This window comes from Gekko japonicus, unplaced genomic scaffold (assembly GCF_001447785.1).
Source record: "Gekko japonicus isolate JY-2015 unplaced genomic scaffold, Gekko_japonicus_V1.1 scaffold292, whole genome shotgun sequence".
Classification (NCBI taxonomy): Eukaryota; Metazoa; Chordata; class Lepidosauria; order Squamata; family Gekkonidae; genus Gekko; species Gekko japonicus.
This window is the reverse complement of record NW_015173131.1, coordinates 1,012,434-1,026,868: the sequence shown is the minus strand read 5'-3', so window position 1 is coordinate 1,026,868 and position 14,435 is coordinate 1,012,434. Positions and strand designations below refer to the sequence as shown.

Genomic DNA, 14,435 nt, shown 5'->3' with positions numbered 1-14,435 from the left:
TCCGCTGATAAGCCTGTAACTGGAGTGATAGCCTTGGCCAGAGTCTCCTTCAAATCTTTTTCGGTTTCAGGGACCCCCTGGAACCTAAGAATCATGTTAGCCATTTCCATTTCGAGCTGTAACAAACGATTTTCTTGAAGGTTTTGCCTTCTTTCAACTTCTCCCACTCTTTTCTTCATCTTGTTATTACCGGTGTCCATCTCTACTATTTTTCCTGTTAATTGTTCCACTTTCTTGTCTGTTTCTGCCAACTGACGCTGCTGTAAAGCGAAGTTTTGATTCAACAAGGTCAGCTGCTGTTTAATACCATCGAGTTGCTCTACCACCAGCTTTAGCATATCCGCTAGCAACTTCATGACGTCAGTTCCCTCCTCTGGCCTCGGGCTCTGACTACCCGGTTTCGGTTTTAACTTTCCTCGTGTCGCCATTTTTCCAATTTGTTTACAAATTCAAACCGTTATACAAAGGCTCGAAGGGCTCGTCATTTCGCAGCAGGCTCTGAGATAAGTCTCTCAAAACAAATCGCTGTTTGCTTCTCCCCCTTTCCCCCTTCACTTCGCTTGACTCTTTATGCGCATAGGAGGCGTCCCTCCCTGCTCTTTGCTTTCCCACGGGGGGGGGGGGTTGCTTATCAATCAGTCCGCTCAAATAGAACTCACGTTCATTGTCGGTCTTCAATCAGACCTCGCTCCCAATCATCGTTATTCCGCTGGATCTCTTGCACTTGCCCCAGTCGAACTAGCTTGTGCCCAAAGGCCACTCAGCAACCGGACCATCAGGGCGGAGGGAAGCCTCTATTCTCCGGCAAATAGCCGTCGAAGAGGCTAACCCTCAAAAGCCCTCTGGCTTGGAGCCCTTCCTGAGAGTTCCGTGGAGGTGCCACTTGAGGTGGCACCCCTCCATGTTGCTGGTGTGCTAATCGCTCCTCCGCGGGTCAGAGAGAGCGACCGCCATCGCTAGTCCACTTCCAGTTCTCCAGGGAGTCGAACTTGTAATGACCAACCAAGGTAGAAGCTGACGCTTGAGTGGCCACTTCACATAAAACCTCCAGAGAAACATTGATCTCAAAGGTTGCCGATGTTGCTCTGCTAACTGAAATGGCTGCGTTCCAGATGGCATTAGCTTTCCTTGTAGACTGAGGCAATACACTCTTTGAGCTGTATACTAAAGGTAGATTTTCTCCCTTTAATTGAAGAGTGGAAAGTGATGAACAAGGAATCCATCTTCTTACTGGAAATTATCTAATCTACATTCAAAAGGCTCTGCAATTATCCAAGGCAAGCCTGTTATCCCAGAAATTATGTGGCTTGGGACAAAAGGATGGTAAATATAGCTTCTGTGAGCAATAAGTTCTTGTGAGGCATAAGGGAGGGATAAATTCTCAGGAAGACCTTATCCTAGTGAAATACACAAAGAGTTGGAGCCCACTTAAAATTTCCACATCCATAGGGGGTGATTTTCACCAATCCCCCCCTCCTATGGAAGACCTCCAACCACCCCATCTATTCCTGTCTCTCCAGAGCAGCGTTGGTGGGGCATTTAGGGCTGCAACAGGAAGGGAGAAGTGGGGAAACCTTCATTCTGAAGATGGAAATTCTTCCAGTCATAAAATTGATTTCCAGTCATGAAATTTTAAATCGGATTCAGCTCAGACCCTGATGAACAGACTGTGCTCCTACTTCTGAAATCCTCCATATAAATATTACTGCAACAGCGCTGTGAATTAAAGAACTTAAGAGACTTCCTCTGACTGGATCAAATGGAAGCAAAGTAAGGTACTGGAGAACTATGTACAACCTCCAAGTGAGAATTCTGTGCATTTTTAGAGAATACAGTACATTCTCCTGAAGAAACTGTTTGATATGAGGGTGTCTGTATACAGTTATGGTTTCAAGATGGCTGTTTGGGCAGCTATTTGTCTATTATTCATGTTGGGGCACCTTAATCAGCACCTAACTTCTACAATGACCTGACGTGAAGTACAGATGCATCTAAGGATTACTGAAGTGTTTTCTTTGACACCAGGCAGTATCATAAATACAAGTACTAAATGTGCCACATAATGCTAACAGTACCTTGGCAACCATCTCTGAGTAACCTAGAGAAATGTTGCCACTCAATTTCCATGCAGTCAGATTCAGATTCTGGTTCTGGAAAATAGGTCAGGCTTCGAGGTAGCAAGCTTTGAGTTGATGTTAATTTCTCTACTGAGATTCTATCAAGGCCTGGACAAGGGTACAAACCTAAGCAGCCCCCACCCCCACCCCCGTCAGTATGGCATTACGTAAATCAGCTCCTCTTCTTTGAGCTGGATGCCTTTCAGACATGGCATATTACCACATCCAGTTGTTCGGCTTCTGTTTTCTGGTACCTGAAAAAGAACCTCAGGTACTTGTTGCTCTGAAGATACACAAGGCAATCCACTAGGGACATCCCAAATCTCCTCTGGTACTCTTGTAAAGGTAAAGGTAAAGGTTCCCTTGCTCGAAAGCCAGTCAAATCCGACTCTAGGGTTGCGGTGCTCATCTCCGTTTCAAAGCCGAAGAGCCAGCGCTGTCCGAAGACGTTTTCCGTGGTCATGTGGCCGGCATGACTAAACACCAAGGCGCACGGAACGCTGTTACCTTCCCACCGAAGTGGTACCTATTTATCTACTTGCAATTTCTTGCTTTCGAACTGCTAGGTTGGCAGGAGCTGGAACTAGAAACAGGAACTCACCCTGTCTTGCGGCACCCGGGTCTTGAACCGCTGAACTACTGACCTTCCACAGCCTGCAGTTCAGCGTCTTAACCACTTGAGCCACCTGCACATTTTAAATTTCTTGGATGTTTCCTTTTTTGAATGAAAATATCAAGTATTTCTCCACTTAAGATGCACATTTCTCTGCTCACAAGTGAAGTAGTGAAGTTTCCTGTTGAAATTTTCTGGATTTCCTCCCCCCCCCCAATACACACACCAGTTGACACGGCCTTTGAATGTCATGCTGTCCATCCTTACTAAGACACACTGATGCTGTGGCTGTGGCTCACTGGCAGAGCATCTGCTTGGCATGTAGAAGGTCCCATGTCTAATCCCCGACATCTCCAGTTGAAAGGATCTGGTAGGAGGCGATGTGAAAGACCTCAACCTGAAACCCTGGAGAGCAGCTGATAGTCTGAGTAGATAATACTGAGTTTGATGGACCAAGGGTTCTGATTCAATATAAGGCAAGTTCATGCGTTCCTGCTGGATTCTTGGTATATAGTGTCAGTCTCCGTTCCTTCCCCCTTTACTTACAACATACTTAGCTCTTTCTTCCCCAGGACATTGTATTTAACTATTTTTAAATATGTTATTTCATTAAAAAAATTATATCATGGACTCCGACCAAACATTTTCAAACTAGCTTTCAATCTCTATTAAAACAAATCATTAAAAAATCAAGACAATCCCAAAAACACAGACCAAAGGCTGCAAAAATGCCAGACAGAAGCAACAAATTTTAAATCTGTCAGCAATAAAACTAACACCAAGCACAGAAATATTCCAGCAATAATTCATTCAGGAGTAATACATTTAATACAGTATAAAGACTATAAAATTCTAAAAATGTTATAATTTTGGAGGTGCTACAGATAAGGCAGAACAGGTCACACACAGAAAGAGAGAGATACACCAAGAGAAAACTTTGGTAAAATGGATGTGGCAAGGGAGTTTATAGCAGAGGAGTGCCATAGGGGTCAGGCAGCAGTTCTCCAAAACCAGATCAATGAGACAGCAACAGACCATGATGCCCCCAAATACCTCTCTCATCCAACCAATACAGCTGAATACCAAAATCGATGACATCAAACCCACTTAGAGACTCGGGAGAAACAACAAGGTTGTGCGCGCAACTACCCTAACAAAGACTGCCAATTAGGGTGACCAAGGAAGCTTCAGTTCCAAAACTGGGCCTGAAGCCAGACTGAAACATGTCCAAATAATCACTTACACACACACACACACACACACACACAAAGAGTGTAAGTTGCTCTGTCACCACTTGTTTAAGCACTTTGCACCAAATCTGTTACTAGATTACAGGTGAAATCATTCCCCCTCTCCCTCTTTCAATGAAGTACTGATTGCCTTCTGGACCCAATCAGGCAATGCCCTTCAGCCAGATTTAGTAAGCAGGGACAACTTCGCCCACAGGCCTTATAATAACATAAACTCACCCAAGTAATTGGTAGCAAGTCGGTGCTCTGATAACATTCTGATTGTACTGTCAACCCTGTGGAGTTCAAATCCTAGCAAAACAGCACATAGACTTCAATCCTAGCACACAGACTTCAGAGTTTTCAAGTTCTTAAGACTATATGGGCCTTCATTCTTTCAGCTACACAATGAAGATTAGATTTTCCCAAGTGATTTTAATCAAAAAATGCCAAGCAAAAATATCCCAGAGAGCTTCAGGATGTTCTATACTCCATCATGGGGGGGGGGAGAGAGAGAGATTATCAAGTCCCCTCCCCATCTTCCTCTGGCTGGATGCAATGGTGGAAGAGAAGCACAAGTGCTCTATTTCCTCTTCACCACCACAGAACAGGCCCTCCTCACAAACTACACTCTTCTGACTCCAGCAAATGTCTTGTTCTGAGCCCTCATCTGGCATCTCCAGCAACTGTTATTCAACCCAGAATACTTTTTATACCTGAAAGTAGCCTAGAACACTCCTTGTAATTCCACCTCAGTTACTTTTCAGAAATCCTTCCATCTGGTGATCCTTCCCCCCCCCCCAGTGATCTTTGTCTTTATCCCCCCTTCACCCAGCTCAATTAGTTCTCTACATAACTATATTTCAACATCCTGAAGGAACGGAGACTGACAGATAGAGCACAGATAGTGCATAGAGTTGTCAGTGCAAACACGGCACAGGCACATAATGCTCTTAAATCAGCACTACTTTCTGTTTTACAAACCTTTCTGGATCCTGGCAACAGATCAAGCGTTCACAAGGCAACTGCACTTCACAAGAAAATAAGATCCCATTCAATCATTTTGTAAAGCCATTCTACCCAAGCCCTCTTCCTATTGATAGCTCCACTCCCACAATGCACCTTGCCTGAATGGTGAGCATTCAATATAAAAACCAGAATTAATTGGGAGAAGATATTTTAATACGTTAATTATTCTCAAAGTGATCTGCAGAATGATTTAATGCTTTTGTTTTAGCTTTATAACATGAATACCAAGGGACGTTTGATTACATGGGCAATGATATAGTGACAAAACCACTATTGGCAGGTTATAAAGAAATAAACAAGTCTGGGTACTAGTCATATATCAGAATACCAGGACTACCTATAAGAGCATTATGACACAAAGAACCGAAGTGGGTTTTTTTAAAGTACCAAAAAAAAGGAAATACCATTTTAAATTTCTCAAGATACGGCAAATTTTACCAACACACAATACAAACATAGAGCTAAACTCAAATTCACGTTACAATATAAAAGTTAATTTTAGCATAAGTCATAATATATAGTTATGAGCTGGATAGAAATAGTAAACAAAGGTTACCTGATACTCTTCTGTTGAATCTGTTAGCAACAGGAGCTGCAAAAAAAGAGAAATTAATTAGCTAGGAAATAAGTGATGAAATTACAAAGAGTATAGTACCATATAGACTCTTCACACAGACTTCAGAGTTTTCAGGTTCTTAGACTACATGGGCCTTCAATCTTTCAGTTACACAATGAAGATTAGATTTTCTCAAATGGCCAAAAAACAAGAAATGTGGCACTGAGAAACTCCTGGCTATATTTATCTGCTTGTATAAATGTTTATGCCCTGTATTTCCCCATGGTTAAAGATGACTTAGAACTCCAAATTTAAAACATACAAAACATTAACCCACAACCTCTAAAAATGCCTGCAGCTTACACACACCATTAAAAACCGGAGAGCCTGTTCTGTAGCGTGGAAGCTGCAAGAAAAAGCAACAGCACTAGTCAATTATAGGCAAGTTGCCTGAAGTGGGGGAACAACCAGTAGGCAACAGTAGGATCAGTAGTTTGCACAAAGGGATATATGGGAAGAGATGGCTCTGTGCCAAAATACTATAGAACTCACAACCAGCACCTTGATTTGGACTGGGAAACAAACTGGCTTTCAAATAGGCAGGACAGGCCCTTACAATAACCAGGATGTCATATTCTGCACTAGTTGCAGTTTCTGGATTTTCTTCAAGGGCAGCCCAGCATAGAACACATTGCAGTAATTTAACTGCCACATTACAAAAGCATGGATCAGTGTGGCCAGTTCAAAGCGCAGCTGACAGAAGTCACTCTTGCCCACTATACCAACCTGCTTTTCAAACAGTAAGGCTGGGTCCATGACCTGCTCTACAAATACCAATACCAATCCATCTACCAAAGCATCAGCCCTTGTGACCAACATTACTTCTGTCTGTCCGAATTCACACAATACAGAATTAAGGGTATCATAATGGCCTTTGAGACTGCTCAACAAGGAGGATTTTTGTGCTTTTAACTACTTCAGTGGTATTACGCTTTAATTCATTAGCTAGCAACTGTGAATTTTGCATTTTTGAAGTGTTCCATAACACTTCTATTCTCAAGTATTTCCAAGTAATTCATGTGTCAGTTGGGCTGGTCCTTTTTTTTCTCTTTGTCATGCCCACTTTTCCAAGAAAACTTCTCCATTCAAGATATGCAATAGAAACTTCAATTTGTACACAGGGATTTTCCCTTCAAAGCATTATCTGTGCGTATATCCACAATACAACTGCACATGCAGTCACAACACCTACCTAACGGCACTTCTTGGGAAAGGAGAACAACATACCTGAAACATCTTAACATTTTCTACTAAAAAATTCCAACAAAGATGCATTGTAAGAAAGCCTCATGAAACCTGTTTTCTGGCTGCATGTCACCTCCAATTCTAGCAGTAGTGCAAACTTTTTAAAACACTGCACATTCAGTGATGAAACCCTTGGCCTGGACTTTACTATTAGACAGCTGCAGCCACGGAATCTTAGATCACCATACATCCAAGAAGTGGTTAAAACTGCACATGGATTTGCCCTTTAAAAAAAAAAACCTGGATTATTTTACCATTTATATCATCTTGGAGAGATTTTTACCTCATCTCTTAGGATCTAACTACTCTTTGCACAAAAAGTATGTCTAACCAAACCCAAATGGGTTTTTTTTTAATCCTCCCAGGAAAACATGCCAGGAAACTGGCAATCTGCAGCAGAGAAAGAGCAAGGAAGGGAGGGCTTCATCCTTTCTCTACCACCACCACCACCGTACACCACCCTATCTCTTCCCTTCCCAGTCCAAATATATGCTTGCCCTTTCAAAAGTGCTCGCCGTCCACCCAGCGGTTCGAAAACTTCAACGAGTAGATAAAATGTGTACCACTCCTTAGAGAGGGTGGGCACACTAAACCCCCCCGGTGGGGGGGAGATGTTAGCCGGCGAAATGGAATGTCCAGCTCGTAAGCCTGGAAAGATCTCCTCGGCATCAAGAAGCCTGCGATGGGCCAGGCGGTGGCAGTGCAGTGCTGCGACTTGAAGCAGTCCTGGAAAAAGCTAACATCATCAAGCCAAGCCGAGTGAATGCCGTCTGGAACACGTCTAAGCCTGCAGCTGAAGAAAATCCCCATCGGCTGCAAACGTGTGTGACTTAAAAGATTTATATGTTGTCCTCCTTTACCCCTATGAATCATTGTCAGTCCCTTGTGAATATGTGTAACTGTAAATTGCTCAGAGCCAGCAGCTCTGCAGGATTGAGCAATTAATAAATCGAAAGGGGGGGGAAGTGTGTGTGCAGTTTGCAGCAGAGAAATGGCATGCGTAGCTAGGCCCTTCCCCGTGCATGGCCCCAGGACGACCATGTGAGAGATGACAATTAGAGAGGCATTGCCAAAGCTAATGTCAGTGATGCTATTATAAATGGCACACGACATAATGAAAGGACCACAGTACAAAACGGGAGGGAGGTACCATTAATATATTCCCGAGACATAAAATGAGTGTTATCAACAAAGCACTTTCTGAGAAAGACGCATATGCTAGTGATTTGTGGTAACTCAGAGCCATCCCTCCCACCCCAAACCGTAGAGAATATATTAACCTTTCCCATCAGACATTTTTAGACATATGACTGACTTGCAGAGGCAGACCCATGTCAAAAAATGTCAAGAGAGAAACTGCCGTTATGGCAACTCCGGTAGCAGCGAGCCAGTGGATGAATGGTAATAGGCACATCCCCCAATACTGTTCAAAGGAAATTTTGCTCAGCTAAGAGCTATGGTTGTTCACAGAGATCAACACACTGACATTTTTAGCAGGTTGCTTGTTCCTTGGGAACCACGTCTATCCTTTAAGAGCAAGGATCAGTAATAATTATACAGAAGGGCTCAACAAAACTTTGCAAGCAGCAATACAAATTCCTCCTGAATCTGCAGAAATACTAGAAGAATTGTTTTGAGAGCTACATAGCCTTTGCTGCCTCAGTCAGAACAAAGATTCTAGCAGAGCCACAACATATTTTGTGAAGTTGCTCGGAACAAGAGTTACATGTAAGGAGATCTTGGCACCATCTGATTGGACAGCTCAAATGCACATTATCTAGGGTTCAATTCAGATCGCATGGGCTACTGGAATTTGTTTGTGCCAGGCATGAACCTGGTTTACTGGCGAGTTTACATGCTCTCTTTCAGCTTCTCTGACCGCTTCTTCCTTCCCTCATGCAACGCATCGAGACTGATGTTTTCATCTCCAATTAGTGATGGCATTTGAATGCAGGTGCTCCTTCCAAAGTAACTAGGGTTCTTAACCACAATGTAATCCCCATTTACTACGGAAGAAGCTAGCAGACTGAGATCAAGACCCTCACATTTAGGTTTCATAACTAATTGGAGTTTCTTGTGACCATGTCCCAATGAATTTAGCACAATCTCACGTCAACGTAAACAGACTCAGGTTGCAAGTGGCCAGAGTGTTCACAAAGCCAGAAGTGGTAGTCACTGGACCGACAGTGGCTGGTTAAGAGACAAAGTAAATTTAGATGTTACATAGGCGGAACCTAGATATTCCATAATTTGAGAACCAGACAGGTAGAAAGAGACAGCATAAAGGGGCATCCAGGTAGGTTCAGTGGATGATCCTCATAAGACACAGGATAGAATCTCTGGCAGGTCAGACCTTACCCATCTTTCACTTGCCAGAATCTCACTCAGGATAGAATCATAGAATTGGAAGGTCATCTATACCAACCCCCTGCACAATGCAGGAAACTCACAAATACCTCCCCCCTTCACACCCACAGTGACTGCTGTTCCATGCCTAGAAGATGACAAAAAACCTCCCGGATCTCCAGCCAAACTGGCCTGGAGAAAAATTGCTTCCTGACCCCAAAGTGGTGATAGGCATTTCCCTGGGTGTGTAAGAAAGGGCCACAAGAACTAATCACTGAGGCAACCCTTCCTGCCCTCCCTCTCATAATCTGCCTAAGTTCACAGAATCAGCATTGCTGTCAGATGGCCATCTAGCCTCTGTTAGGCTCTCAGCTGGTTCATGTACCACTTCAGTAAGCCAGAGATACATTCTCCAAATGTGTGCTGCAGTGCTTTACTAACGTTATATGCATAGCAGCACCGCATGTATAATTGTTGTTGTTCAGTCACACAGTCGTCTGACTCTTCGTGACCCCATGGACCACATCATGCCAGGCCCTCCTGTTTTCCGTCATGCTCTGGAGTTTGCATGTATAATAGGGCAGTTTAAATCAGAAACTGAACATGTTCAAACAAATCACACAGGTAGGCTCTTCTTGCCTGCCAGCATCTTATTTAAATCAGGCTTTGGTGACTGAGATTGATGTGAGTTAACCTCTAGAACCTAGTGCCCGGCAAGAGTCCTACAACAGCAAACCATGACTTTAGAATATTTATAATATTAAACCTCAAAAGTTAGTTATTCCCGCAAGACTACTTCTTCTAAATAGAAAAGCAGGCTTTAACCTAATATTAGTAAGCCATGAATTCAGTTTACAGGTAGCATCCAAACAACTGAGTGGAATTCTACTTGTACAACAGACACCCCATATCATATCCACTAAATTATTTGTACCCCTCAATTACCACTCCCAGGAGACCCACTTCATTCCTCCTGGTCTATGATCTGGCACAGAAACGTGTGCCTTCTGTTAACGCAAAGAACCCTTTAGGTCTAACCATGCAATTGTAAGCAAGAACAAATCCCAGGCACCAGGTCACCATGGCACTTTAAAAAATCACTGAAGTGCCTAGGTTTTTTTGTGATACAAGTACTTAGAAAATATGGTCATATAGAACCATGAAGGCTGAAATATGAGTCTGGCTCCTAAAGCTAAAGAAAATTTGTCAAGGCCTGTTGTTGTAAGCTTAACATATTTGTTGCTATTTCATTTTAATCATTAATTTTAATGTAAGGCATTTACTATAGTAGACCTTTTAACATGAAAAATCTAGTTTTAATCATTTCTCCCATTTTGCCTGTTTCCCAAATGTTGCCCACATTAATACCGCAGTTCTATTACATTCGTGTTCGATTCTGTTCTGCTGAATTCAGTGGGATTTGCTTCCAAATAAACATGTACAGAATTGAGTTTTAAAACATGGATTAGACACATGGGTTAGATCCTTCGAACAGAAAGCAGTGATGCTAGAAGTTGAGGCAACCTAACAGACAAAATGCCATCAGACATGGGTGGCAGCAGAAACAAGAGAGAATCAAGTGTGGTTCGTGCCTTCCCCCGAAAGCACCTCTTACTTATTATATTTGTATCTTGCCCTTCCTTCCAAGAGGGAACGATACAAGGCATCCTACATTTAACCTCATAACAACTCTCTGAAGTAGGTTAGGAAAAGGACAAATCACTGGCCCAAGGCTACCCCAGCATTTTGTCCATGACTCACAGCCTCATCTCTTTTTTTCGGGGGGGGGGGGGGGAGAACTATGGGGAGAAGTTAAGAAACAGACACTTCCATGCACACTCTTACACTTGTAGTGACATAGAATCCAACCCACGTCCCTGAAGAATACCATTTTACCTCATCTCCCTCTTGGATACAGCATGCTCAAGAATTCCCATATCCAGACTTCCGGTCTATGGCTTCAGCGATGGCGGAGGCTCTCTCCTGAACGGGGGAGGCATTCCGCGCTCCAGGGGTGCTGGAGGGGTGTCACCTCAAGTGGCACCCCCAGGTGAGCCTCAGTGTGGGGCTCCAAGCCGGGGGCGCTTGAGGGGCGACCTCTTCCACGGCTTGAAGCCGGGGAATTGAGGCGCTCCTCCCTGCCCCATTCGGTCCACCCCCTGAGAGGCTCGGTTTTTACCGAGCATAGCTGAATGCCGATCGGGACAAGCAAGCGGGTCAGCGAATGAAGCATGATTAAAAGGAGTCTGTGATCAGACTGTCAAGGAACTGGAGAATGAGACGAGCGAAGAAGCTTTAAAAGTGAGTTCCGATCCCCCCCCCACCCTCAGCGGCGTCGGGAGGAATCCCAGACGTAAACAAACCGAACTGTGATTTAAAGAGACGGGGAGGGGGAGAAGACAATTAATCACTCAAGCGTGCCAGAGACTTAGCTGTTTTTTGCGGATAAACCAGCACTTGCTGAAGAAGTGTGAAAAAGCACTCTTTAGTATAAACAAAGCGGAAAATGGCCGGCGTCCGAGGGAGAGGAGTAAGAGGGGGGCGTGGTTCTCAAAGTCCGAGAGTGGAGGAAGGAGATGTTTTCTCCACACTAACAGAGCTGCTTCGGCCCATTCATGAAAGACTCGATGGCCTTAACCAATTGATTGCTGCCTCAAACCAGAGCATGGCAAAACAGCAACAGCAGATCACCGAGCTTGTGAAAAAATCGATCCAAACTGATGAAAAACTTAAAGAGACCACACATGATGCTAAAAAGCTGAAGAAAAGAGTTGGTCTGATGGAACAAAAGCAGGATCTACACGAAAGGAAGCTATTGAACCTACAAATGGACAAAGCGAATAAAACCCTTAGATTCCAAGGGGTGGCTGAGACGACAGGAGAAATTTTGAAAGATGTGGCAGCTGAGCTAATCGCTCTATCGCTCGGCATTGCAACGGCTGAAGCGCATGCAGAGATAGAAGTGACATATCGTTCTTACTCTAAATATATTAAGCAAAACAAACTGCCGGGCGAGATCGTGGTCAAATTTCTCCGACGACAGACAAGAGATGATATTCTCAAAGCAACAGCAGACAAACCCCTGCAAATGGGATCAGCAAGTATCAGGGTCCTTAAGGACGTTCCATTTGAGGTTCGACAGAAAAGAAAAGCGTACAAAGAACTCATCTCAACACTTCAGATCAACCAAATTCAATACTCCTGGCTTTTTCCAGAAGGGGTCCAATTCAAATATAGAGACAAAAGAGAAAAAATCGACTCGGTGTTAAAAGCAGAAGAATGGTTGAAGCAATTCTTCGGACAGAAAGAGGAAGAGCAGCAAGACGGAGGAGGCCAGGCAGCTGACCTGGAAGAGACGGACAGAGACCTACTTGGAGCAGAAGGAGGCACGGCCAGAGAAGCATATGACTTGCGGCTAAGAGTTGCCAAATAGCACTTATGAACTAAAAAGACTTATGGATGAACTGGAAGAAGTCTATGTGCACACTGAGAAGAAATTAGATATACAACAAAATGGACTAACTAATCTCCTAAATTCCTTGACTTAATGAAAGCATTAATCTTTATAACTAACTGCATACTAACTGTTAATGACCCTACTTTCTTGGGTTTTTAGTTATAGTGTGGGTTTTCTTTCTTTATACTGTTTGTATCCTGGGGTTTGTTATTTTAGTTTGTTATTTTTCCCCCCCCTTCCATTTTTTCTCCCTCTCTTTTCTTTCCTTTTTGTAGTCACGTAGGTGTAATAAAAAATCAATAAAGCTACCCTTCGGGGGATTAAAAAAAAAAAAAAAAAGAATTCCCATATCCACTGCTAAAAATTTATAACTGTACTTGCCTCAGGACAATGTTTAATTAACACAAAATGTTCCTCAAAGCAGTAAGCCAGTGCTTTAATTTCAATATTATGCCAAACACAGAGCGCACACATGCTACAAGTTTTCCCCAAGCATTTCAACATTGGCTACTTGAAGTCAAGAATACTACTTGAAGTCAAGAACAGAAAGAGCCAGTATAATCCAAGTGCACAATAATCTACATCTTGATAGCAAGCTTAGTTACGCAAAACAAGTGAGGATAATGCCTCTTGTTGGGCCAGCTAACATTCAAAATGATTGAAACATGCTTCTAAAATCCCATAAAATTCTTCGGAATGAATGTTTTGACTATTGCCGCACAAGTGCAAACCTCCACATCAGTGTTCTAAAATAATGGACGTTTGTAAAACTTTCCACACAACTTTTTGCCTCCCCATGAGTAAATCCGAATTTACTGCCCCATTACCCCGCATTTTCCAAATCCACTTTTTCTGCAATTTTTTTTCCTTTGGACCTGAACTCACAGTTTTCCAGTGAGGAATTCCCGATTTCAAATTTTGTTTCCCACTGCCCTTTTGTGTCATCAGTGTTGCATGTTCACCCCACTTCCTGCCCTCCTGCTCCCTCCCCGGTTGTCCCATCAGCAATCCGCTAATTTTTTAAAGCATAATGTTGATTGCATTATGACATGATTTTTTAAAATTATAATATAGCAACGTTATAACATTGGGGGGGAAATGAGCAGCAAAGTTTCATGTAGCTTTCTCCATGCAATTACCCATCCACAAAGTTCCTTTCCTTTATTTTTTTTTCAGTAGGTTCTGTTGCCTTGCATTTGTATTGTTTCTTCATTCCCTCCCACCTTTCTCTTCCCCTAACTCTCAGTGTGTTTTAGATGACAATTTAGTCTTTTAAGCATCTAAAAATAATGGAATTATATAATCGATTTGATAATTATGGAAACTCAACAGTGCCGTGTTTCCATTTAGCGTGCATCATAATTATTGAATAACACTGTTATGAATTGGTGTATCCAGTCTGATGATCGCAAATGGAATACTATTTTCATTAGGATTTTGTGGGAAACTTCACTGGCCATTTTCTTAGTTGGTGACTAAGGAGGAGCAGGGGACCTTTGAAATGGTGGCAACCATGCTGTTCCCCATGATACGTCCAGTCTTTTTTTTTTTACAGTGTTATGGTATTACAAGAGGAGAGCCCGCGATACTCGCGGGGGAGGGGGGAGAAGAGCTCCGTCTCCTCCATCCCCCCCATCTCCCCGCGGTGGCGGCGAGGCCGGTGTCAAACCCCCCCTGCCTGCCGGCTCCGGGGAGGAGGACGCGGTGGAGGTGAGGCCCGGCTTCCCCCGCCCGCCCGGCCTGCCTGCCGGCTCCGGGAAGGAGACGGCAGCGGCGGTGAGGC

General features: G+C 43.4%; 1 protein-coding gene across 1 annotated transcript in view; it reads right to left on the bottom strand.

Moving 5' to 3' along the window:
* The window catches only part of PRKAR2A (protein kinase, cAMP-dependent, regulatory subunit type II alpha), a 142,868-nt gene that overhangs the window by 90,302 nt on the left and 38,131 nt on the right, over positions 1 to 14,435 (bottom strand). Inside the window, exon 2 of the mRNA XM_015422148.1 lies at positions 5,545 to 5,580. Coding sequence (XP_015277634.1) covers positions 5,545 to 5,580 — 36 coding nt within the window. The remainder of the gene's footprint in view (positions 1 to 5,544; positions 5,581 to 14,435) is intronic.